Source organism: Micromys minutus (genome assembly GCF_963924665.1).
Source record: "Micromys minutus genome assembly, chromosome: X".
NCBI classification, from domain to species: domain Eukaryota; kingdom Metazoa; phylum Chordata; class Mammalia; order Rodentia; family Muridae; genus Micromys; species Micromys minutus.
This window is the reverse complement of record NC_137970.1, coordinates 123,508,135-123,532,887: the sequence shown is the minus strand read 5'-3', so window position 1 is coordinate 123,532,887 and position 24,753 is coordinate 123,508,135. Positions and strand designations below refer to the sequence as shown.

Here is a 24,753-nt window from a genome sequence, read left to right as displayed (position 1 = left end):
CCACTGGAAACAAAGCACAGTTTCTCTGTAAGAGCAGTATTTATTTTTAGCTGTCAAGTTTTGTCTCCAGTCCTGCTAATACAGGACTTTAGTGCCCTATTTTCAGCAATGTAAACTCAATCCAGAAAGAAATTCACCAAGGAATCATAGGGAGGGTATTTCATACAGAAATGGACCCAATAGGCACATATGTAACATTCTCTGCAGCAAAGACATGAGTTATTCTGAAGCATAATGAAGGCTTTCCCGGAGAAAGTCTTTTTCTCCTCTGGAGCAGTATTTCTATGTCCATCCTGGGATCCCTTGTGTCTAGAGGAAAAGGTAAATTTCCAAACCTAAAGACGAGTCCCCAGCCACTCAGGTCATCTTCCCCATGTCTAGCTATACTTAGTGATGTAGACATGAAAGCAATGTGAGCAGTAGTACCCTTTGATCAGGATGCTGCCAGAGGCATCATACATGACTCAGGTCCCCCAAGAGAGGAGCATCACAACACATCCAGTTGGCCATCTCCTAAATGTCCTAGCCAGACAAGTGATGTGTCAGCATGTCATCTTTCCGCTCCATAAAAAAGACACCACCATTGCCCTTTTCTGTTTAAGGTGATATATTAAACTTTTAGCACAAACCATGTGATGCCTCGTTGTCTTAACTCTTCAGGACTGGCAGTGTCACAGGATGTAGTGGCTAAGCAATATAAGGCTTCTGGTCTGAACCCACAGACAACATGTACTTGTACAACCTTGATTCTTACAAAAACAGTTAATTCAAGGATGACAAACAATGATGGAGCTATAGCTAAGTGCTTCTTCTGACCATCACACAAATAAGAGATAACATGAAATCTTCTAAAGACCCTCCTAACAAAGTTGGTCATGCTGTTGACCAGGAGAGAAATGACAGATCAGCTATCTATTAGTGTCACTGTCCATAAGTAGATGACATCCTGCTTCTGGTATCTCTTTAGCCTTCATATGTGCTCTTCCTAAACAGACTGGTCTTTGCAGTTATGCAAAGGATAGGCAATCTGGCAGTTGGCTTTCACAGATAACTTCAATTAACCTGACCAGAAAACATAGCAATAGAGATGTGGGTTGGGTTTTGTACCTCCATACTTGCTCTATGCAATCATTCATCTGGGGTGTGGTGCTCAGAGATAAGGAGAGACATTTACTCAAAAGCAGCTTTGTTATCCTATTGTCCTCCCACATAGGACTACTTCTTTCTCCTTCCCATTTCCATGGATAAATGAAATCTCCACAGTGGAGACATAGTGACCCCAGACTATCCTGAGCCTTTGGGAGCAGTAGCAGCAGAAAATCTCTTCATTTCCCCAAAGGGAGAAGAGTAGAGGCATCCAAGTACCAAGACTGAGAACCAATGGCACATCAAACAGGAGCAAAGCCCTTGGCAGTTGAATGTCAGCTACTTCTTTGACTTAACAAAGCATTTTCTGAAATCCAAGGAGCTCAAGAAAGAATGTATGCCAGCTCTCTGTCTACATGCAGGGTATTTCTTATCAACAGCCACAGGATTGATCTTTCTGCCAGATGCTGTCAATCACAACCTAAAAGACCTCCAGGAAAGTTCCCCCTAAGCTGCAGCAACAGTTAAGGGAGCTAGATAAAATTGTGTAGTGAAATTGCAGGCATGTTTTAGAACCTCAGAAACAGCCTGGAAGCCCCCAAAGCTTTCACAATTGCAGAAGGCCATCATGCAGCCCTGGGGATAGATGACAAGAGTTTCTTCCGTCTACTGCCGAAGAAACAGTAAAGAATGCTCACTCTACCTGCCTGCTTTACTGGCCTGTGGTGGCCAGAGGATATCCCTGTCATAGGGTGAGAATAATTCCAGTTTTTCTACATTGTGAAATACACACAGCACACATGTAAAATGAATCACTTTATTGAACTACAGGAGCAAAAATAGTGGATTTCACCACATTTTTAAGAGACCAAACCAAAAAAAAAGTGCTACAGTTTCCCCTTTCTCCTGAAACAGAACAGGCTCACTAGAGGCCTGTGCCAAGGGTAGGATTAGGGTCACAGTAGACTTCAATTATGTATGACTGAAGCTACTGATCAGGTGACCATGAAGACACATTGCACCTCCTGATCAGGAAGATCAAGGCTCCTTTTCCTTCCATTGGGAAATGAATCATTTGATTTAGACGGAATGTTCAAATTGTTCTGGTATGATGGGTTCTGGGTTGGCTATATCAGCAGAGCCTGGAGAAACTGTGGGCAGGTGTTGGTACCTGTATGCCCAGTATGTAGTGTTCTTCTTATAGGTAGGCAGAATGCTCTGAACTTTGTTAGGAGTCCCTGGCTATTTTTGGCCTGCCTTGGCAATGTTCTCTAGTGTCCTGGTCTCAAGGGGGCATTTCTTGGCCTTTTAAGCCACTTCTCCCACTTCCCATGCTGGAAGAGCACAGAGCTTTCTTCACTTGTAGAAGCTGTGCTGGCAGGAATTCCAGATTGTCAGTGGTCATGGGTAGTGAAGGTAGGGCATCTGTCTGAGACAAAGCAGTTAAACTATCTGCTTCTCCCATGGCTTAACCCATCCATCTCTAGCACAAGCTTGTAAAAAAATACTTTAACAGAGAATATGCTGTACAGAACTAGGATCTGACACTGTATATTACAGTGCTAAAATCGCTGTATAAATACTATACAGGCATGGAATCATGCCATTGGGAAGGGCTCACTGATGAGGCCCTGCAAACCTGCTGTCACCCTGCCTAAAGCCAAATTTCTGTACAGCAGGAACAAGGAAAGCAAGGTTGGGCTGTATCTGAACACAATAGGTGTGTACAGACTTAGTTACAGTCCCCACTGGCTACCTATAAGCAGCACAGGTGAGCCACAAATGGAAGTGGTCCCATAAGAACCACATCATTCAATACTTTGTTAGGAATTTTAGCACTAGAAAATCTGCCCGGACCACAGATGTGCTTTCTCTGGGGCTAGGTATCAGTCATCCCTGGGTACCACAGGAATGAGAACACATCTCAGGTACCCATATAGAAAGAAATGGGTGCTTTGCTCATGTGTCACTGGCATCCATATTGATAGATACCCTTAGCCCCTGCCACCTATGTTCTGTTCTGAGTGGCTGGTTGACACTGGATGGAAACGAGGCTTCAGATGGAGGTCCGAGGTTCCAGGTCTAGGTCGGGGGGGGGGGGTGGGCAGGGGAAGTAGGAGTGTGTGTTTCAGTGCACGCACACTCCGGCCCTGGTGGAGTCCTTTAGTCTGGCATTTCAATATTTAGTTTGGGTGGAGGAAGGACATACTTGCCAGGGCTCTGGGTGATGACCACCCTGGCCTTCTTGCGAAACATAGGTGCGATTTTAGGAGGTTCTGGAACTGGGGTTTCTTCTGTTTCCTCGCTATCTTCATGGTGGAGATCATATGAAATGTTTCCATACTCTCTCAAAAATGGGAATATTTCAAGCAGAAACTGGCAGAAGTCTTTTCGAATACCAAACCACCCTGTAAAATAAGAATTTTCCCTTTCAAACTCTAGGCTTTCATGTCACACATCTTTCCTGAACAAGTTCTACTGGCACATGTATCACTTCATCCAGGTTCCTCAGAAGTAAAGACTGGCCAGGATCTAATGGCCCAATAAGAAGAGGAATGGAAACCTCCAGCTTCAAAGTTCTCAGAGTGAGACCTCAGGCTAGTAGTGGCAGCATCCCCAGGTCCTTATTTGAGGGGTGGTGATTCTCCAGCCTGCAATCAGAGCTCCTGGTTGAAAGGTAGGTTGAATGACGAGGTAGACTAGAGAGTACAGCTTTGCCTGGCCAGCCACTGATTCAGATGGAAGCTGGAGCTGCAGAACCACTGACTATGAAAGCAATTCTCAAATACTGGCAAAACCTAGACCATGCCACCTTCTTCCCATTTTCTAGATCTAGGTTAAACTAATTGGTGACAGAGTGATATTTAAGCAAATGATTACTGTAACCATTTGAAATCTGAGTAGACACAAGGAATTGGCCAAAGTTGAGTCTGACCTCATAGGAACCTCTTAAACTAGGTCACTGGGTTGTGCTGTTTCAATAGGGGACTGTCAGCTTAGTGTTGGTTCTCCTAGGATAAGAATAGCAGATCAGCCTGCACTGCATTGTATACTTTCTCCTTCCAAGGATGTAAGGTAGGAAGTTCTCTGGGTTATATTAAGTGGAGCTCACAGACTTATGAGAATGATATCTTCCTCAAAGACCATCTCCAAAGCACATGCCAGGAAATATTAGTCATGACAGAGTAGTCTGGCTTCACAAAGCTGAAAAGATTCCATTCCATTGAGGAGAGAGGCACAGAAAGGGACCTGAATGACTCTTGGCATTTTGGTATAAAATGTGGATTTTTCATGATACAAAGCATCTTGAGCCTATTTTTAAGGAGCAGGGAATGGGAACTCAAAGAGACAACTTGCCATTTTGACCCTATTTCCACTTGTCCACTTATAGTATGCACTGGAATGAGGTGGAATGCTCTTCTTACAGAGCACCACTTCCCTTCCTCAGCTTTAAAATACACATAACAACTTCTAAACTGAGGTTCCTGAGTCTTAGCGTTTTGCAAAGAGCAGCACATGTACAGAAGACAACACACACACATACACACACACACACACACACACACACAGGGTTTCTTAGTCTGTAGACGTACAGTGGTTTCCTCCTTTCTGTCCAAATGTTGTTGCCATCAGTGTGATCAATGAGAGCCATAGGGGAACAAATATTGGAATACAGGAGAAAGCATTGTGGCCATCCAGTTTGTGAACCAGCAGGATCTAGAAAAAGACAAAGTTAAGGTAGTATTGCTACATCACCAGAAAATGGACCAAGTCTGCAACTGCCCCCATTGTAATTCCTCCCTGTGTCATGTCTGGGAAGAGGGAAGGCCACCATAGGTAACAGCATCATCCATCCAGGAGGGAAAACGACCATGGGAAATTCTGCATCCTTTACCAGGGCCGAACTGAAGTCTACCAGCTGAAAGATCCCCACTTCTGGGAGTTTTATGAGAAATTCTTCCCAGGGTTTGTTCAAAGGAGTCAATAGTATCTAGTCTAGTATTCCTACTGAACTCCAGTACAAAACCAAGATGTCCAACACCATTTTAGAGTAGGAACTGGACGTGGTCAAATGCCTTGTGGGTAGAGAGGCGTACCGCTCTCTGTAAGTCCTGCAAGCACATTTTTCTTGTTCCCAGTTTCCCCCTGGACTTTCTCTCTCACAAGAATAGCAGCATACCTATCTAGCTATGGTAGATGCTGTCCCAGATAAAGGTAGAATGTGGGAGCCAAAGAGATTTCCTGTAGAAAGCTTACCTCAAAAGTAAGAAGAGGCACAACAATGGTCATCCAGCTCAGCGCCATGGTTATATGTGTCCTGCGCTGCTCTGCAATCACGTCCATAGAGCGCAGGAACAGAACAGACCAAACAATGTAATAGAGGACCACCAGGCACAAGAAGGACATGAGAATCCACAGAGGGACACACACAACCTGGAGAGGAGTAGAAACACAAAGTCTTGAGAGCTTCTCTGCAGCTCTGGCAGCTGCCTTTATCATTTTGCTGGGTCTGTTCAGGTGGTCAAGGGAAGCATGACTACAGACAGCCCTACTGTCCAGGAATGCCATGGAGATGGTGTGGGAAACCACAGTGACCATAGGACTTCTATCCAGGAAATAATGCCATTAGCTCCCTTCCATTCAGGCAACAACCTGCAATTTGGTCCTCCAACGAGGCATATTTTCAGTTTCTTCTGAACAGACTCCTTAAGTCACAAGTACACCAGTATGTCATTCCCTCATTCCCATGTGCCCCTCCTCTCAGGCACTCCCAGGCTCCTTATTCTTAGCTCCTCCTACTCCCTTAGTGGCAGTCACTTACTGCCACATTCACAATGTCTTGATCCTAACTCAGTTACTGACTTGGTCCCTCACTCAGTGAGGACTCACTCTGACACTGTCTTCCTTTGCTGCTCACTCTTATGTCCCCACTGGCATCCTGCTCACTTCCTCACTAGATCGCTCTCCTCTTCCTCCCCTGCACTTTCCTCACCCCTCCCTTTCACACATACCCTCATGGCCATCCTCACCTGGCCTGGCACTCACTCCCATCCCCTTTACTTAAACAGTGCTCATGCTCACTGAAGAGTCACTCCTCTCCGCCACATTCTCATTCTGTCAGTGCTCCCCTCAAGCTTCCTCCCACAGCCCTATTCTCACATTCCCTGCAGACTCTCCCTTCCTCCCAGTCATTGCTCACACTTACTCAAGCACTCATTTCTGCATGTTTAATCTTACTGGGGGTTACTCAGCACCAGTCGCTGACTCCCTCAATCACCCCTGTGTATGGATGTGTCCGTGTGGGTGTGTACCCATGAATAAGTCTTTATTATTTAATTGACTCCTTCATAAGTATTTGCCAGAAGTCAAAGTTTTGATGCATACATGCAAAACCTTTTTCTCAGTCAGTGACCTGCCTTTATAATTTTATCTTATGGTTCATATTATTGGTTCACTTATTTGCAGGTTTCAATGATTTTCCTCCCTTTTCTTCTATAATTTTGACATTTCAACTTAGACTTGTGATATTTACATGACTTTTAGGCCTTCTGAATAGTTTAGGTTCTTGATTACAGGTTTTGCTACAAAGTCTATCTATGTATATCTTCCATTACCTCTTCTAAAGCACATCCATGATGGCATTAATTTACTGGTACTTCATTCATGGGAAGAATGATAGTGGTTTTAACAGCTTCATTTGCTATCTCACTAATTGTGAAATGTATGTAGTCAGAATGCTTCATCATTTGAATCTGTACAAGGTCAAGGGCCAGGATCCCTCTACTTAATTGGAGAAAACATTCAAGATTTTTAATTGTTTTTCCCTAACTCTAACCCTTATACCAAAAATTTAGTCTTGTATGAATTGGTTCCTCCATGTGACAAACACCAATTATTCAATTCAATTTCTTCAGATAGTGTCTTGAAATCATAGAATGAAAAACATGAATATTTTTAATCAAAGACTGTGGGGGAAAGAGGTAAGTTTCACATTTAATTTGGAATACATGTACTTTTATTTTCTTTCCTGCCCCCAAATGAGTCTTTTACTTTTCCGTTACATATTTTCTTTAAAAAAGTAAACTATATTTAATATAAAAAATGTCTTGTGCCAAAAACTACAAAGCAAGGATTGGCATGCTATCTCAACTGGCAAAGGGCAACCATATATGCAGAAAGACCTAAGTTCTATTTCTAGAACCCACATTAAAAAACCAGTCTGGCCTTCAACTTGCCATGTAGGAAAGGTTGATCATGAGCTTTTATCTGACTATCTATACCACCTAAGTAATAGTATTGCAAGCATGTGCCACCTGGTCTGGCTTATTCTGTAATACAAATTGAAACCAAAGTTTTGTGTGTTAGGATAACCCTCTACCAACTTAGCTACAACCACAGCCCAATCTTCTCTCTTAACTATTACTAGTTGAAACCATACTTTATTCTCTAGTGTACAGCATTTGTTACCTATAACTCCATCTGTGTAATCACTTTTAATTAACCATTAACTGAAGCCATAGTTTAGAAGGATGACTTACATCTCCACCCCTTACAAGTAGAAACAGGTACAGGTTTTCTGAAAAGCAACTTGGTATTCCATATTAGGTATGTATTTATGTGTATAGAGTGTTTAGCCTCCATGTGTGTCTGTGAACCATGTGTGTATAGTGCTCACAGAGGCCCAGAAGAAAACATCAGATTCTCAAACAAGAATTATCACTAAGCCATCAATCAAGCCCCATAAACTATATTTTTTAAGTTTTGTGTGTGTGTGTGTGTGTGTGTGTGTGTACACGAATGAATGAATGACAAAAGTGTCTATGTTTAGAAGAAAAGGCTCTAAAGGCCTGGACAAGAGAAGATGGTAAAAAAGACAAATATTGTATGTTTCCTCTTATATGTGGAATCTAGATTTTAAAGTGTACATATATGACATGAAAGTAGAAGGTGTCTGTTTGCAGAGAAAGGACTAGCAAGATAGAAAAACAAGAGAGAGTAATAGGGGCAAATTTAGGCAAATAGCAGTGAACAACATACACATATGAACACAGAAAAATAAAATCCATTATTTTTGTACACTAAACACATCAACAGAGAATAAATCTTTTGAACATGAGAGATGGTTTAATGAATTAGGGTACTTGCTAGTCTTGCAGAAGACCTGGGTTCAATTCCCAGCACCTATGTGGTGGCTTAAAACCATTTGTAGCTCCAGACCCAGGAAATCTTATGCCCTCTCTTCTGGCTTCCTCAACCACTAAAGGTACTGGGGCACTGGCATGCATTCAGGAAAACACTCATCCACATAAAAATAATAAAATCTCAAAAAACTTAAAAAATTATTTATAACATAGTAATGCCTTTTCTAGAAGACTAAGAAAACATTAAAACAATAAACAAGGATTTTTTATACACAAAAATACACAAGAGGTTTGAGATAAAAAAAATCTTGTTAATGTTATTAGGACATCCGGATAATTATGATTGATAACAAATGGCTCAAAATAGCTAAAACAGAATAGTATTTTAAACATTCCTTGATAAATAAATGATACACATCTGAGGTAATATAGTAATTAAACTGATTTAATTATTACATATTAAAAACGGAAGATGAAAGGTTCTACTGTTCTTCATAAGCATATATACGTAGGGTGTAGTTAAAAATTTAGAAAACTTGGGCTGGAGAGATGGCTCAGGGGTTAAGAGCACTGACTGCTCTTCCAGAGGTCCTGAGTTCAAGTCCCAGCAACCACATGGTGGCTCACAACCATCTGGAATGGGATCTGATGCTCTCTTCTGGTGTGTCTGAAGACAGTGACAGTCTGAAGAGGAGCTACAATGTCCTCATATACATAAAATAAATAAATCTTTTAAAAAATTAGAAAACTTAAAAACATACACACATGTATATTTTGAATAACAAATATAAGTAGCACCTGAAACATTTAGAAACAAGAAAATGTTTCATAAATGTAACTTATGAGTGAGTTAATGAAGCCTTACATGTTATATTTACAATGATATTTGTTGATATGAGCAAATACTTAAGCTATAAAAGGTTTGTTTAAAAATTTAAAAAGGCTACATACAAGCCAGGGCCAGTGGATGATCTTGTCCAGTCTTAAGGCAATGAATATAAACTGAAGAATGTTGACCGAACACAGTATTTCTAGCTAAAGATAAAAAAAGATCCAGTTAAACAAGTTGCATTGAACACAGTGGTTATTTGTTTAACACACTCAAAGGCAATGAAAATTTTAATACTGTAAAACTTTGATGATATTATGCTGGAAGCTTCTAATTGTTTTGGCAGCAGAAATACACAGTGGGATCATGCTGAGGGGAATCGCACACCTCTTTTGTCTCATTCTTTAGGTTAGTTGGTGCTTTGGCCATTTTGTTAAGATCTGATGTTGGCCTGATAGTGACCTTCTTTTGAAATGTCCAAATACAAGTAAGTTCACCTCTCCTGTGATCCAGCACTCCTGGCTTAACACACTTTTGGGTTACATTTCAACTTTGCGAGACAAGAATGTCCACATAAGGCCTAATTGCCTCATCTTCCATTCTACGCTACTGACGTCTCCTATTTACGAAGGCCCTCAGTACAACAGGCAGCAGAATATTCATATCTGCATCTTACTGGGCGATTTCAAGAGCACTTTAAGGTTGACCAATCCTTCTTTCTTGCACAACTGAGTTTCAAGAATTCTATTGTACAGTCTTGGTATGCTGTGTGAACTTAGAGAAGTTCTTCCTGGGCTCCCTTTCCATTTCTTAAATGGCTATACTTCTAGCATTGCAAGCAGACAGCCCTTTAACTGAACCTCACACAAGCACTCATTCCCACCACCTGGGGAGGAAGAAAGTTTCAGCAACACTCCAGCTTAACATATTGCCTAGTGATTAATTCTGAGATGTGCCTGCAAGCCAAGCATACTGCTGTATAACAGGTCCAGTGTGCAGTTGCCACAAGGCTCTCCTAGAAGTACCCACCATTAAACTGATCCCAACTGAGCTCACTATCTCCTGAATGCTATCGCCCCACTTTCCATCACAGTAAGGCAACACAACAACCTGTTGTAGCCTCTACATTCTCATATCTATCACAGTCTGACCATTCTCCCATTCAATCTCCTCTGAAGGCCTTACTTTATTTGCTTTGTGACTTTCGAAGTCTGGCCCATTTTTCACCAACCCTCCAAAACCTAATTCCACAGCTCTATTCCCTTCAAGATAGATGAGCCTTCGCACCCAAACATCTCCAGGAGTCTTTCTTCTGATGAGCATTCATCCTTGTCTATAAACACATTTTTATTCGAAAGAACTCTACCAGCTCTTGACCAACATTTTCCTACAATACAATTACAATACAATAAACTGCTGAAAACTCTGCTTTTAATACTCTTGCACTACACAGGTAATGCACTGGAACCTAAGGGGGGAAAAACTACAAACCATTTCAAGCTAGGAGTGTGTATGGTACAAGTATTAGTCAGTTTTCCTCAAATTGAATATTATTTCTGGTGTGCTGTGAGTTCACTAGGATGGTGAGAAATCATTTGCATATTTTAAAGAAATTATTTAGTGTGTTGTGCATGCATGTGTTCATGTATGCATGTGTGTGTCTATATGTATTTTGAGACAGGGTCTCACTATGTTGCCCTGGCTGGCTTCGAACACACTATGTAGAGCAGGCTGGCCTTGAGCACACAAAGATCCACCTGCCTCTGCCAGTAAGACCCTCAGGATCTATCCATCAAAGCATCTTTGTACTGGCATGCCAGAAACATACCTCTAAGCCAGGCTTTTACATGGATTCTAGGAATCTATGGTGGTTTAAATTCAAATGCCACCCGCCCAGAGTGGTATAGCTGGGTCTTGAGGTAGAACTATTCCTGATTTTCTGAGAAACTGTTGCATTGATTTTCAGAGCTGGAGATACAGTTCAGGCCATCTCTGTGCAGAGGCTTACTTTCCCCAGCTTTCACATTTCTCTCCTATTTCTACTCCAGAAACATCTTAGCTACTCTGTGGTCTGCTTAGCTAAAAGTTTCTCTTGTCTCTGTTCTTTGGTATATCTACAATATGGTCCTTTCTACTCTCCCAACATGGAGCCCACTGGCAGGTCCAAGGTCCTCTTTATATCTCTGTGAGAATGTCTCCATTCCTATAGTTTTCCTTGACATATATTCCATATTCTTGGTATATCTAACATCTTGGACTCTCCACTGAATCTTAGATTCACACTCATGGCTTTGCACATTGTCCTACCAGGGGATGCTTGCTGGAAGGTGACACTGGCACACAGTGCCAGGCATTACAGGCTTTCTTTTGAAATAGTAAATAGAATCCTTTGTGACTCTGTAACTCTTGCATTCTGCCTGCAAAAAGCATCATGTAGATGACGTCAAGGTCTACCACTGTTCACACTGATGGCTATAGCAGCCACTGAGTACCTGACTGGTAAAGCATGGGGAAACACTTCTACTGTTGTCATGGTATAAAACAGTTGAAATCTTTTCAACCAATCTAACATTCTGAATGCCATAATTTCTTTAGTCCCAACTTCAAATGGCTTAATATAACTTTGGTGATTTGAATGAGAAATGTCTCTCATAGTCTCATGCATTTGAACACTTGATTCCCAGTTACTGGCACTGTCTCAGGAAGTTCAGAGGGTGTTACTGAGGATCAGATGTGAGATTAAAGTCTCTCTATGCTTCATGACTGAGGTTGACAATGTGAGCTTCCCCCTACTGCCATCCTGCTTCCTGCCTTAGTGATCATGGATTCACAGCCATCTGAACAGTAAATCCAAGTAAGCTCTGTTTTCTATACTCTGCCTTGGGCAGGGTACTTTATCACAGCAACAGAAAAGTAACTGTGGTGGTTTGAATAGGTATGGTCCCCACAGACTTGTGTATTTGAGTGCTTGCCACAAAGGGAGTGGCACTATTAGGAGGTGTGACCTTGCTCGAGAAAGTGTGTCCCTGGGCTGGACTTTCAGGCCTCTTATGTTCAAGCTAGGCCTAGAATGGCAGTAGCTCTGCTGTCTTTGGATCAAGATGTAGAATTCAACTACTTCTCCAGCACCATGTCTGCATGGATGCTGCCATGCTTTCTGCCATGATGATAATGGACTGGATCTCTGAAGCTGTAAGCCAGCCCCAATAAAATGTTTTCCAAGAGTTGCCTTGGTCATGGTGTCTCTCCATAGCAATAAAACCCTAACTAAAACAGTAACTATTTCAAAACCCAAATGATAGGCTTTCTCAGCTTTTTCTGTTCTGCTTTTCACATGTAATTCTTACTATAAATATGACTAAAAGCTCCCAGTAATATCCATTCTGCAGACAGAATGTCAGACTACCTTAGAAGTTCTTCCAGATTAGACCAGAACATTTGAATTCTATCTTTTAAAAGCTGTTTCTCTGTGGTATTTTGCTCACTAGATACAAAAGCTAACACACAGTGGTCAGTAATCTGAACAGATGAATTATTGAAAGGAACCTACTATACTGGGCCACAGACAGTTTGCCAAGTCGTACATGTTGTGGAGTAGAGCTTAGTGAGTACAGATTAAGGAATAAGGCAGTAGATCGAGCACTGGAAACAGAGTAGTCCAGTAGCTCTGTGTATAGAGAGAAAACATAACTCTGTTCTCTTTCAGATGAGAGAAAGAGAAAGAGAAAGAGGGGGGGAGGGGGAAGACAGAAAGACTGAGAGAAACAGAGACTAGGACAGTAAGAGAGACCAAGACCAGAGTTTCTGGAATAACTGTGGACAAATTCCAGAACAAATAGTGAAGAGACAGGTGTGCAAAGAAAGAAGACAGAGAACACAAAGGATTTTAGAAAGGGAAAAAGCTCAACTATCCCAGGGAAATTAGGGACCATGTGTAGCTACAGATGGTACTAGACTGTACTACCTAGATTCATTGCTTCCATACTAACCCAAACACTGTAAGGACCACCATTACACATTTGCTTCCTAGTTGTACTTCTCAGAAAATTTCATGTGTTTACATATATATGTGTATAATATATATATATATATATATATATATATATATATATATATATGTATACATATATGTGTATATACATATATCATAGATAACATATAGTATGCACACCTATTCTTTACCTGTAAAAAGAACACAATTTTCTCCATATATAACCACAAACCAATATTTACTCTTTGGGGTCAAGAATTCCCTGGCCATGTTAATCCAATGTCTGGCTAAAGATATAGACCTATGATGGTTCTGTCCATCAATCTGGTGACTTTTTTCAGCAGTCTCCAGTAAACAACCAGGAGGGAGTAGTACTAAAAGAGAAGTGGTTGGACTTACTGAAGGTGTTTAGGAACTTCAGAGGATGTAAAAGTGGGCTGCACCTGTCCCTACCAGACACACTCAGTCCATGGCTTTTCAGCAGTCCTACAGTAGGAAGACTAAGCCACTCTTGGTGCTCCAGGTCCTCTTTCCTAGTGTTCCTCTTTCTCTGGGAACTTTTCTTTTAAACGTATACCCAAGTTCAGCTTTAATTTTTTATCTGCACATGTTGAGACAAGACATTTGTAGTCACACTTTCTACTTTATACATGGGGAATATGCGTGACAATTCCATGTGTATCTCTCAAACTGCAGCAAATACTAACCCTTTTATATAGTCTATTCTCAAATACTAACCCTTTTATATAGTCTATTCTCAATATATGCACACTTATGATAAAGTTTAATCTATAAATTAGTAAGATGTTAACAACAATAACTACTAAACAAAACAACTCAAACAGTATACTCTCATCAAAATATTATGTATGTGGTCTTCTTCCCAAACATCTTAGATTATAATACATTTTTCAGACCACAGTGGACTACAAGTAACTAAAACCGTGTAAAATGAAATCTCAGATAAAAAGTGTGTTAGGGAAAATGGGTCTACTGTTTCCCAATCTCCTCTAAATCTATTAGTATACTGCTTTGTGTCCTCAGTTCCTTTCTAGTTAATTGTTCTGGCTTTGGATTTGGCCTGAATGAAATGAAATTCTGGCCTTTCTCCTTAATATGTGGCCATGAATAAATTATCCTTCCTGAAAAAACAACTGCACCTCTCTCACAGGTTGTTATCAATATTTACTAAGTTGCTACTATTTGTGAAGTGACCATCCAAATATTTGCACAGATTAAGAATATTAGGAATATTATTCATAATTGTTTTCTTTATTATTATTACTAGCCTTAGCATTTTAGTTTAATTCTATATGTCCTATTCTTGGGCCTAAAGGACTTGCATATATAAATATTTGATTAAAATAATAAATATATGGGCATATCAGGATAAGTCAATTAGAGGGCAGCTAAGGAGTAAAAGCATAGAGGATGAGGTAGTGAGACAATTACATTTTATGGATCAATTCAGGTGGACTATTTTACCAAGATGTCTAATTAAATACTAGGGTATATGTCATTGTGACAGCATCAAGTTTTTAAAGGAGATTATTCTCAATACTGTAGGATAGGTAGCCCTCATCCAAACAGTTGGAGGCTTTAAATGCAAAGACTAAGGTTCCCTGCAGAGGAAGAAATTCAGCCAACCTAGAGTGTAATTTTTTGCTGAGTCCTCAGCCTGCCTGCCTGTTCTATAGATATAGGTTACTAGCTTCACAACCATGTGGATCCATTCCTTAAAGCCTCTCTGTGTAGCTATATCTCTATCTATCCTATTGGTTGCTTCACAATACTGACAGACACAGGTAGCTTATAACACAGGACACTAGGAGAAAGCTGAAGGTCTTTGTTCTCTTGTAAATCACAATCTAGAGTTAAGGATTAGTCTGTTTCTCACAAAGAATAAGAGACTGGCATTATGGTGTTTTAAAAAACATGATTAAATACAATAATCTCACCTCTAGTGACCTGTCATGCCGAAAGCCCCAGACACATGCTGCAACAGACACTGGGGAGACAAAGAACAGTGGCATGAAGACCAGAAGCCAGAAATGGCTTCCTCGCTCAATCCTGTCACAGACCAGAACTTCAAACATCAGCAGGAGCAAATGGATGCCCACAGCAATTAACATGGCTTTAAACTCCACACATGTTTCTCCTTCTGCTCTAAAAGGGGATGGAAGAAGAGAAAGAAAAAACACATTCAGAATCCATAGTCCAAGTGTCCAAAACAGAGCACAGCAGATGTCCATTCTGAATTTCAACTGTAAATATGAAAAGCCAAAGATGAAGTAGAAAGCTAAATCAAACCCATCTTCAATAGACAATCTTGCAAATATCCAGGAACGCTTAGTTCCTAACTTTAAATTCAACTATCAGAGTTACTACCAAGATTATTCTATGAATTTATGAATTACTTCTGTCACATCTCATGATCCTTACTTCTCACTGAATTAAAAACTAGACAAATCATAGTTCATGTAATTCTATAAATATAACCTTAGCCTCATCTGCAAGTATAGGTTACATTCAATAAGATATGGCAATTTTCTTAGTCTACTTTGAAATGCAAATAAAAAGTAATAACTCCTTTATCAATCTTTATTTTAGCATGATAATGCATTAAACCTGTAAATTAAAAAGAAACTTAAAAGTTTTGCTCAAAAATTAGTTTAATTAGCTGTATAAATATAAACCTAAACTATTAATAAACTAAAATTGAAAATGTTTATTAATGCATTTGAAAGGCCTATAATGTTCATTCAAAACACAGACAAAGATTGTGACACACTTGCCCTATGGATGATAAATATTCTAGAGACTGGAACAAAAAGAAAAGGTCACAGGTAACTCCTGTAGAGCTCACTAGCATACTGCTGAATCATGGTCCCGGGGGAATTAACTGTGCCTGTGCATACCATACATCCAGCCAGCCACAAACAGAACTGGTTTTTCTTACTAGAAAAATATAAAAACAGAGGGGAAAGTACACATTTCTTTTAAGTATCAATTAGTGAATTCTTTTGAGAAACAAGAATTAGATATCTGACTTTTTTTCTTATTAAAAAGAGATATACAACCTAGGCATGGTGGCACTTACCTTTAATCCTAGCACTTTGAAAGTAGAGGCAGGTGGATCTTTGTGCATTCAAGGCCATCCTGGTCTACAAAGTGAGGTCCAGGACAGCTTGGCCTGCTACACAGAGAAACCTTGTCTTCATAAACCAAGAAAAAAGGAGAAAAAACAGATATACAAGAGATATACAATCACAGATTAGGGCTGGACAGATGGTGCTTGCTATTCTTCCAGAACGTTTGAGTTTAGTGCCCAATACCTACACTGGGGTGGCTTACAACCACCTATAACTCAGCCCCGGGGATTCAGTACCCTTTTCTGGTCTCCATGGGTACCCTCATATATAAAATATACATTCACATGAATAAAAATAAAAAATAAATTTTGAAATATTATATTTATTTTCTTGATTTCCCTACCCCCCTCAGTTTTTACAGACAGGGTTTCTCTGTGTATCCCTGGCCATCCTGGAACTTGCTCTATAGTCCAAGCTGGCCTTGAACTCAGAGATTTATCTGCTTCTGCCTCCAGAGTGTTGAGATTAAAGGTATTTGCCACCACTGCCTGGCATGTTATAATTGCAGAGGGAAAAGGAAAGAAATATTCACACATTAATGTCCTTCATTTGCTAAAATATGTTGTGTATAGCCCTTTGAAAGTCCTACATGCCTATGGGATATGCATTACATTCTAAACTATAGCATCTTTTAAAAGTTGATAATCAAGAATTTTTAAAGGTGAAGTGAGCCTGTCTTCTGCATCATCAAACATGAAGAGCTGTTTGTATCTCACTGTCTTATTAGGAACATCTGCACTCATCTTCCTGCTGTGGACTTCTAATGGTCCTCACTCTCTCCACTTCCTCTTTCTTCTCATCTCTGAGAAAGGAAAGGCAGCAACTCTCAGAGAATCCAGCCACATCAGGCTGCCACCACTTCCATGACCCCCAAAGCTCGACCTTCTTCTTTAACATCAGGTTCTCAGTTGACCTTGCTCCCCAGTCCCTATCTGAGGGACTTTGGATCAAGTTCACTCCCTGTGTAACAGGATTAAAGCAGTAGGAGAAAAGGAAGCCTAGTTCTAAAAGTAAACTATAGCAGTCGGATTCCTGGTGATGTGACCAGAGAAGTACAGATACAGAGTGTTTCTGTGCTTTTTAGGCTGCTATGGCGAAACATTTCCACATTTTCAGTGCCTGGTGTTGTGCTTGTTTTTTAAAGCAGTATTACCGATACTGAGGATTTCGTGCCCAAACTCCAGTTCCAACGGATGCGCCAACAATGACCATTAATTTCCATAACCATATTGGAGCAAAGACAGCCCAGTAGCTCCACTGAATGATGCCGTCCAAACGAAGGGCCAGTAGCACAGAGAACAGCAGCAAACAGGCATAGATGAGGAATTTACTAAAAGGAAACCAAAGTGTGAAAAAGAAAAAAGTTCATTTTTAACAAATACCTGATAATGAAATGAGGAGAAATAACAGAAACATTTCAGCTCATAAAAAGTCATTAATTTCAGGGCTGGAGAAATGAGTCAACAGTTAAGATCACTAGCTGATTTTGTAGAGGACATGGGTTCAGTTTTCAATACTTCAAAGGCAGTTAATGATTCACTATAGCTTCAGTTCCAGAGGGTACAACCTCTTCTTGACTCCAGGGGCCCTGGATAGAACAGTGCACAGACATATATGCTGCCAAAATGCTCATATACATTTTTACCATAATGTAATTCCATAACAATTTATGTAAAAGTTCCATGTAGAACACATACCGTATTGGGGTTGAGAAAACTGAAGTGAGTAATTAAGACTCCTGCTTCGGAACCTAGTCTCTTACCTGCCGGTGGGTGGGTCTAAGGGCAGAGACAGCACTGGCCTGCTCTATGCCTTCCCGCCCTGAGACTTTTCACAGCAGTACCTCCAGTCAGCACTGAGGTCACTGGACAAGTTAGAGGAAGAACATACGGCTATGGTTAGAGTAAGGGACCCTGGCACAGAAGCAGCTATTTTAAACCCTGCTCCTTCTTTACTTACCTTACCCTCGGTTTGAATTCTCTTCTGGGATTTCGTGGTTCATTTGGTGGTATCCTGTCCACTGCTAAAACTAAGATCTTAGATTTGGAAGAAACTCTGTTATGTTTCCCGTGTATGAGATTCTGTCTGTTGAATTCTGTATTTTTTTTTTTTTTTTTTTTTTTGACTAACTGTATGGAAAATTGTCAGTAAAGCCTCTGTCAGAGGATGAAGTAAAAAATAAAGTCTCCTGCTTCCAAGGGTTTTCTGATAGAAGTCTACACAGTGGGGCACAATTACAACCTGGTGTAATATTTGTATAAATGGTGTACGGACAAAAGATGAGCGCTAGGAAAAGAAAGGATAGGATCTGACTGAGGCAGCAGGGAGAACTGGCTCCAGAGGCAATCAAAAAGACAGACTCAAACACAAATAATCAGTCTCATGTCTTAGCTGTTGTTCGAGATTATTCCAATCACATGGGCACAGCAGTGCTTTTTCCCCACTTGGCCACTGCTGTACCAACCTACTGCAGACTTGTTAGTCTTCCCAAATCATCTCATGGAGTATTAAATTAATTTTGTACCCAGATGCCAAGATATATAAAATGATTGTGTTTTTCCTGCTTCTGAAGCTGACAATTTAAAATACAAGTATGTGGCATCCTAATAATCTCTCATTGCCTCTAGTGCTATTAGGGTTTTAATTTAAAGGGCTGGAATGATGGCTCATTGGGAAAGAGGACTTTTTGTTCTTGCAGAGGCCTGAGCTTCAGTCCCTAGCACTGGCATGGGAACTGACAGCCGACTATGACTCCAGTCCCAGGGCATCCTGTGCCCTCTTCTCTCGTCCGAGTGTACTGCAGAAATGTGGTGCACAGACACACATGCAGGCAAGACATTCGTACAAAACTAAAATAGTGATTTTTCTAAAAATACTAATTTGAGGATTATGTTTGCAAATTTTGATTCTACATTCAAACCATAGATGTGTCATTAAAATGGAGTTATATCAACCATATCTGACTTCACAGCCTAAGTATGTTACCTCTGGGAACTGTGCCATGGGCCAGCCCAGAAAAGCTACTGTTCTTTCTGAAAAATATAAGAAGCTTACTGCTCAGGCTCATGAATAGTCACCAAAGAGAAGACTCTAATTATAAAAATTCTGGATATTGTTCTAAATTTTGTTTTAAAACTATACATAAATTACATAAAATTTCTAAATTAAATGAATACGGCTGGACTCTTTTTAGAGCCATTGGGTTTCTCCAGTAAAATCTATTGCCTAGAGTATAGATACACAGGTCTATATGAATGCAAGTAAACTAGGCCCCTATACATATACCACACTTTAGGCGATATATTGCTGTTTATGAATTGAGAGACTGGCTCCAACTGACAAAGTATGGATATTTTCACAAATTATTCAAAGGACTGTATCTCTTGGGCTAAATAAAACTTTATTACCATATGGAAAATGTTTTAGTGAAAATTTTAGCTTGTTTTATCAAGATAAAAAAGTCTTTAAGAGCACCTGGCCAGTAAATACATACAAAAGTACAAAATGCAGAGAAAAGAATATATTCTTAAGCAATACCAGGCCAGTAAAGGAAATGGACACTCAACCATCCTTATAGCACATATCTCATGATCTCTTTTACAGTGATTCATTAAGGTGGAAACATGGCGGAAATAGTAAGTTCTATATAGCATTTCTGTAGCGTTATTAAAGAGAAGTATTGTAAAAATCTCATTTGGCAATCATTCTCACTACTGGGTAGGTCATAATACATATTATCAGTTATACAGCACCTACACCTAGAATTCAGTACTTTTACCTGAAATTTATGAACTATCACTAAACAAAGCAATCAAGGTTATAGCCAGGGCAGGGCAGAAAGTGACACATAGTGGGCTAAGCCCTCTTACATGAATTATCAAGAAAATGTCCCACTTGCTTGCCCATGGCCAATCTGGCAGGGGGTATTTTTTTTCAGTTGAGATTCCCTCTTCCCGAATGACTATCTGATGTCAATCTGACCAAATACTAGCTAGAATGGCTCCTCAGGATACCGGACTTACTCTGTCACAGGAGGAAGGAACATGAAGGATGGAGCAAAACACTTCAGAAGGAACCTGACCTGGATGAAAAAAAAAAACTGAAATGGTCCATAACTGCCTGTATGACTTTAGAGAAGTCCAAGACTCTCTAAAGTGAAATTGTTCGAGGCCAGAGAGATGGGTCAGTAGGTAGAGGCACTTGAGTTTAATCCATAGGACCCACATGCAGGAAGAAAAACACTGACTCCTGGAAGCTGTTCTCTGACCTCCATTAGCACACTGTCATATCACACTCACTCACACCCAGCAATCAATAAATTAAAATGTATTGAAATTAGAAAATAAAATGTGGCTGCAATCTGATTTGTAGGGCTAATGTAAAGAGAAAGGATACTGAAAAAATAAACTGCCAAATCTGTGTTGACATATAGTAGATTCAAATAAGCCATAGCTATTATTAAGAACAATTAATCAGTAAAAGGCAAGACAATATTCTGACTATCAGTAGCTCTATATACCCCAACAACAGATGTGTAGTCAATCACACAGTAATTCATTATCAATACTAACAGTACACTCATACTGACAGATCAGTGGCCTGCTTTTAGAAATACAAGCAGGAAGGAGTACTTGGAGTAATTAACACTGCAATTTTTACTCTGCTGGAGAAGCAAACCTAATGCCCTGTACAAGTGCCATACCACTGAATTATACCCTAAGCTCAACGTCACTTATTAAAACACTGCACACATTTTCTGCAGTACACATTGATCCTTCTCTGTAAATAATTATTTTCAGGAATTGTTACTTTATTTTTATATGAATGGGTATTTGCCTATATGTACGTCTATACACCATGTGCGTACCTAGTGCCTGCACAGGCCTTTAGTTACCAACAATCACATTCCTTTTTTCCCAAAATTTTTTTAAAAACCAGCTTCAAAGACTAAATGGCTAAAGATGTGATGGAACATATAAGAACTTTGTAAATAGAATTTACTACATGAGTGTAACATGTCCACATAAACAATCCTAATAAGGCCTTTCTTATTCATTGTTGCAGTCTAGAGTAACCAAGAGATGTAGCACACTCCCATCAGGAGTCCACTACAAATGAGTTCTCACAGCCTTCTAGCTCAGTGTGGCTATCAGGGCTGAAGGGCCTTCTCTAACAGATAACAACTTTACCAAAAGAGTAGACAACTCCAAGGCCTTGTGATATAGTCGGGTTGCCTAGTAAAGCCATGTACTTCCAGATCTCTACCTCCTAGAAACATTCTGGAATCAGTTTTTCAATTCTGTAGACTTCTAATAGTCTGTTTAGTCAATAAAGCTGTTAGAGGCTTCAGGTAGTCAAGAAGGATTCTTGGTAGACACAGTATGTTTCAGCAGGTTTAACTTAGTGACTAAAAGGCAATTCTGAAGAGAAGTTCATGAGCAGGCAGTTGTATGATGATGGGAACAGGTAAAGGGGCAGCTCTCAGCTCTTCACAGCTGGGTGCTAATCACTTCTCAATCATTCTGTGTCACTACTATTTCTAAAAACTGACAAGCTGCAGTGAAGTCTCAGTGATGAGGATTTGCAAGGAATGGGAGGAAGTTTGGAGCCACAGGCCATGCTTTGGTATCCAGCAAACAAAAACAGTGGCTATTTGTGTAATACATAATCTCCAAAGTTAAGAAAGCACATTCTCCTGCACTATTAAGGTCTTTCCCATCTTATCAATGGAACAGTTACACTCTGAAGGGTCACAGGGAGAGGGAAAATACATAGTTCATATACCAGTAAGGAGGCAGTCATTGAAAAAAGGAGCGATAGACTGTTCTTACAGGCTCTGGCAAGTTATCATTCATTTCACTAATACTTACTGAGCCAGCTATTATCTCATGGATATAAATACAGCAATAAAAGCCATGGGTTTGGCCTCACATGGCTTGAATTTCAGTAGAAGAGAGAAAGATTAATTAAATAAACAGAGACAAATGCAAGGCCACAAATAAAGCCTCTAAAGGAAAACTATGATATTCTACAGAGATTGTACAAGCAAGGAGTAGTGGACCAGGTTGAGGAAGCCAGGACAACTTCCTTCAGCAACTACCAAATGAACAGAGATTCCAGTGATAAATGGGAACTGAGTCAAGGAGAGAAGGAACTATCCTATTAAATGTGCAGTGCATGATGAAGTCATGAAGAAAGAGGGCCATGCTAGAATTGGTTTGGAATTAGAGAGTAAGACAGCAGCACAGATCTGAGGTCTCAGCGCAGGGTGCTTTCCTGTCACTACCCCCTAGTTTGCTCTCCAGATGTCTGAAAGGCTTTCAAAAGCATGGGGCAAGATTAAGATACAATGTTAAAAACTAGATCATCCACAGTACATGAACCACCAGCAGCTAAGAAAAATCTATTTGTTAATATCACACTGTACTCCTGAAACTTCTACAAGATAACACTGTTCCTTCCACTAATAACACTGAACCAGGACAATGGTAGGATACAAGATGCCTTTAATTTTTTTCAGGGAAAGATGCATTTTATTCCACTTAGAATTCAAGCACAAAAAATGTGTTGATGGTCATTATAAATCTCTTTGAATTATTTCAGTATAATTTTTAGACTCTAGTATTTGGAAGAAAAAAACATAAAGGAAAAACTGGTTAAGGGTGTTATCAGTGGACCACTATTTGGCTTTCACAGCTCTTAACTAACTTGGGAGATCACCTTGCAGTTTCTGAACTGTCTGACCCATAATAAACAAATTTTTATTTCTGGAAATTTCTATTTGTAACACATTGTGCAATCAGCCATTAATTCAGGTTCAATGGCCTTGTGAGCAATTATACTCAGTGTACAGATGAAACAGACAACTGATTTGCTCAAGGACACAAAACAGTTCAGCCTTTATATCTGTTTCTTATCACTCTCTCCAAAAATGAAAATACACAAGATGTGCCCAGTTTCTGTACCAACACAGTTGTCCTACAGACAAATCCTAATTCTAGGAGCAGTAGAAAAAAAATCCTACAGTGAGTTCTCTGCTATTTACTCTAAATAAACTCCTCTCTGCAGAGAAGCTTCAAGGCCATCAACGACGACCACAGTTCAAGGCCAGAATACAAACACAAAGACAATAAAAGCACCCAGGCCAGTACAATGGCCTTAAAGTGTAAGCTGTTACCATTCTCAAGGAGACTGCACTCCAAATAGCCCCTTCCATCTCTCTCCAGGTCCTTTCTCCTCCAACAGCCAAGAAAGTGGCATTCCCAGTAATGCACAATACATCAAATTATATATTTCTATTCCCATTACTTTCAGGCTGGTTCTGCCAAGCACTGTAAGTACCTAGCATAGGACCTAGCACACAGAGCAAGACTAGCTTAATTGAGTGCATGTCTACTCTCCTAGAAATAAATGAGCAGATAACTCCTTTTAAATAGTAATGGACTTAAAAAGAGCAGTGGAATGAACTCATCTCTCAGCTCATTAAAGAAGAGTGAAGAATCACTCGGCTGCCCATGGCCTGCTCTCCAATCTCGGTCTTGGAGTTTAATTCCAAAGACATTTCATAAGCGTCTACTATATGACAGATGGGTGGGAGGTGATGTGGAAGGGAACAATCAGGAAGTGGTTTCTGCCTTGGGAGCTCATAGCCCGCAGAGGGAACAATTTTACAACAGTTTGGCAAGTGAAAGGACAGAGATTTATATACTTTAGCCAGTGTTTTCTCCACACTGCCCACTGGGTATTTCAAGTCTGGGAAATAAGCAAGGCAATCTTTACTTCCTGCGAAAAAAACTTATAGAGAGGGCTAAGAAAACACGTTGAAAACGATCAGGTTCACCCCCAAAGGCATTATGTAAGATTTACCATACCCTGGCAACGACTCTAAAATTTCAGTAGTATATCAGACATCAGTTTGACAAGCAAAGAACGGCGGGCAGGCATGAATCCAAGGAAAGCCCCAAGAGCTGAAACTAGAGGAAACACGTGGGGAGGTGGCTGGGGGTGTCAGGGTCAAGTGAGATGGCCCTGACACAGAAAATGGGGACAGGCAGAGCGGTGAGGGGGGCGGGGGAGGAAAAAATCCAGACAGAGAAGTTGCAATACCAATGAAAAAGGACGACTGGGGAGCAATGGGCTTCCCTCTAGGAGGACACATCTCCAAGCTGGGCAACTTGGGCCACGGCTGCTCGGTACCAGTTGCAGGAGGAAGAAGAGGATGGACCGACTCGGAGGCCGGCCTACACAGCTTTCCCAAGAGCAGCTGGCAGCCATCAGGAGCCTGGGGCTGGTGCCTGGCGCTCAGACTGCAGTGCCCTGGCCACCGCGCCTCTCCCAGCCGCTACCCAAGCCCTCGCCTGGCGTCGCCAGCCTAACCGCCTCACCTCGGGTTGAAATCCTGAAAGAGGCCCCTCAGGTTCATGGCGGAGAACTTCGCCGAGACGTCCTCCTCTTCCCCCCGCCCCCCGCGCCTCTAAGCCTGCGCCTCACAGCGGGTTCATGCTGCCAAAGGCAGCCTCGTCGCCAACGCCGCCGCCAGAAGAAACCAGAGCA

The 24,753-nt window shown here is 40.6% G+C and overlaps 1 protein-coding gene across 2 annotated transcripts; it reads right to left on the bottom strand.

Moving 5' to 3' along the window:
• Nucleotides 1–1,928: 1,928 nt before the first annotated feature.
• On the bottom strand, nt 1,929–24,753 carry TMEM185A (transmembrane protein 185A). 2 transcript variants are annotated; one of them, XM_080910628.1, is made up of 7 exons: nt 24,585–24,753; nt 17,354–17,530; nt 15,007–15,214; nt 9,180–9,263; nt 5,344–5,520; nt 4,680–4,803; nt 1,929–3,494 (listed from the first exon to the last, which is right to left on the bottom strand). In XM_080910628.1, the coding sequence occupies exons 1-7, from the start codon at nt 24,620–24,622 to the stop codon at nt 3,250–3,252; spliced, it is 1,053 nt and encodes a 350-aa protein (XP_080766754.1). In that variant the 5' UTR covers nt 24,623–24,753; the 3' UTR covers nt 1,929–3,249. The 2 variants fall into 2 exon arrangements, with proteins under 2 accessions (XP_080766754.1, XP_080766755.1); XM_080910629.1 differs by lacking the exon at nt 9,180–9,263.

Coding starts and splice junctions, on each gene's coding strand:
- TMEM185A (XM_080910628.1), bottom strand. CDS start 24,622: ATGAACCTGAGGGGCCTCTTTCAGGATTTCAACCCGAG. Junction 9,264..15,006: donor GGCATGACAGGTCACTAGAG/GTGAGATTATTG, acceptor TTTTATCTTTAG/CTAGAAATACTGTGTTCGGT. Junction 5,521..9,179: donor TCATCCACTGGCCCTGGCTT/GTATGTAGCCTT, acceptor ACTCCTCTCCAG/GTTGTGTGTGTCCCTCTGTG.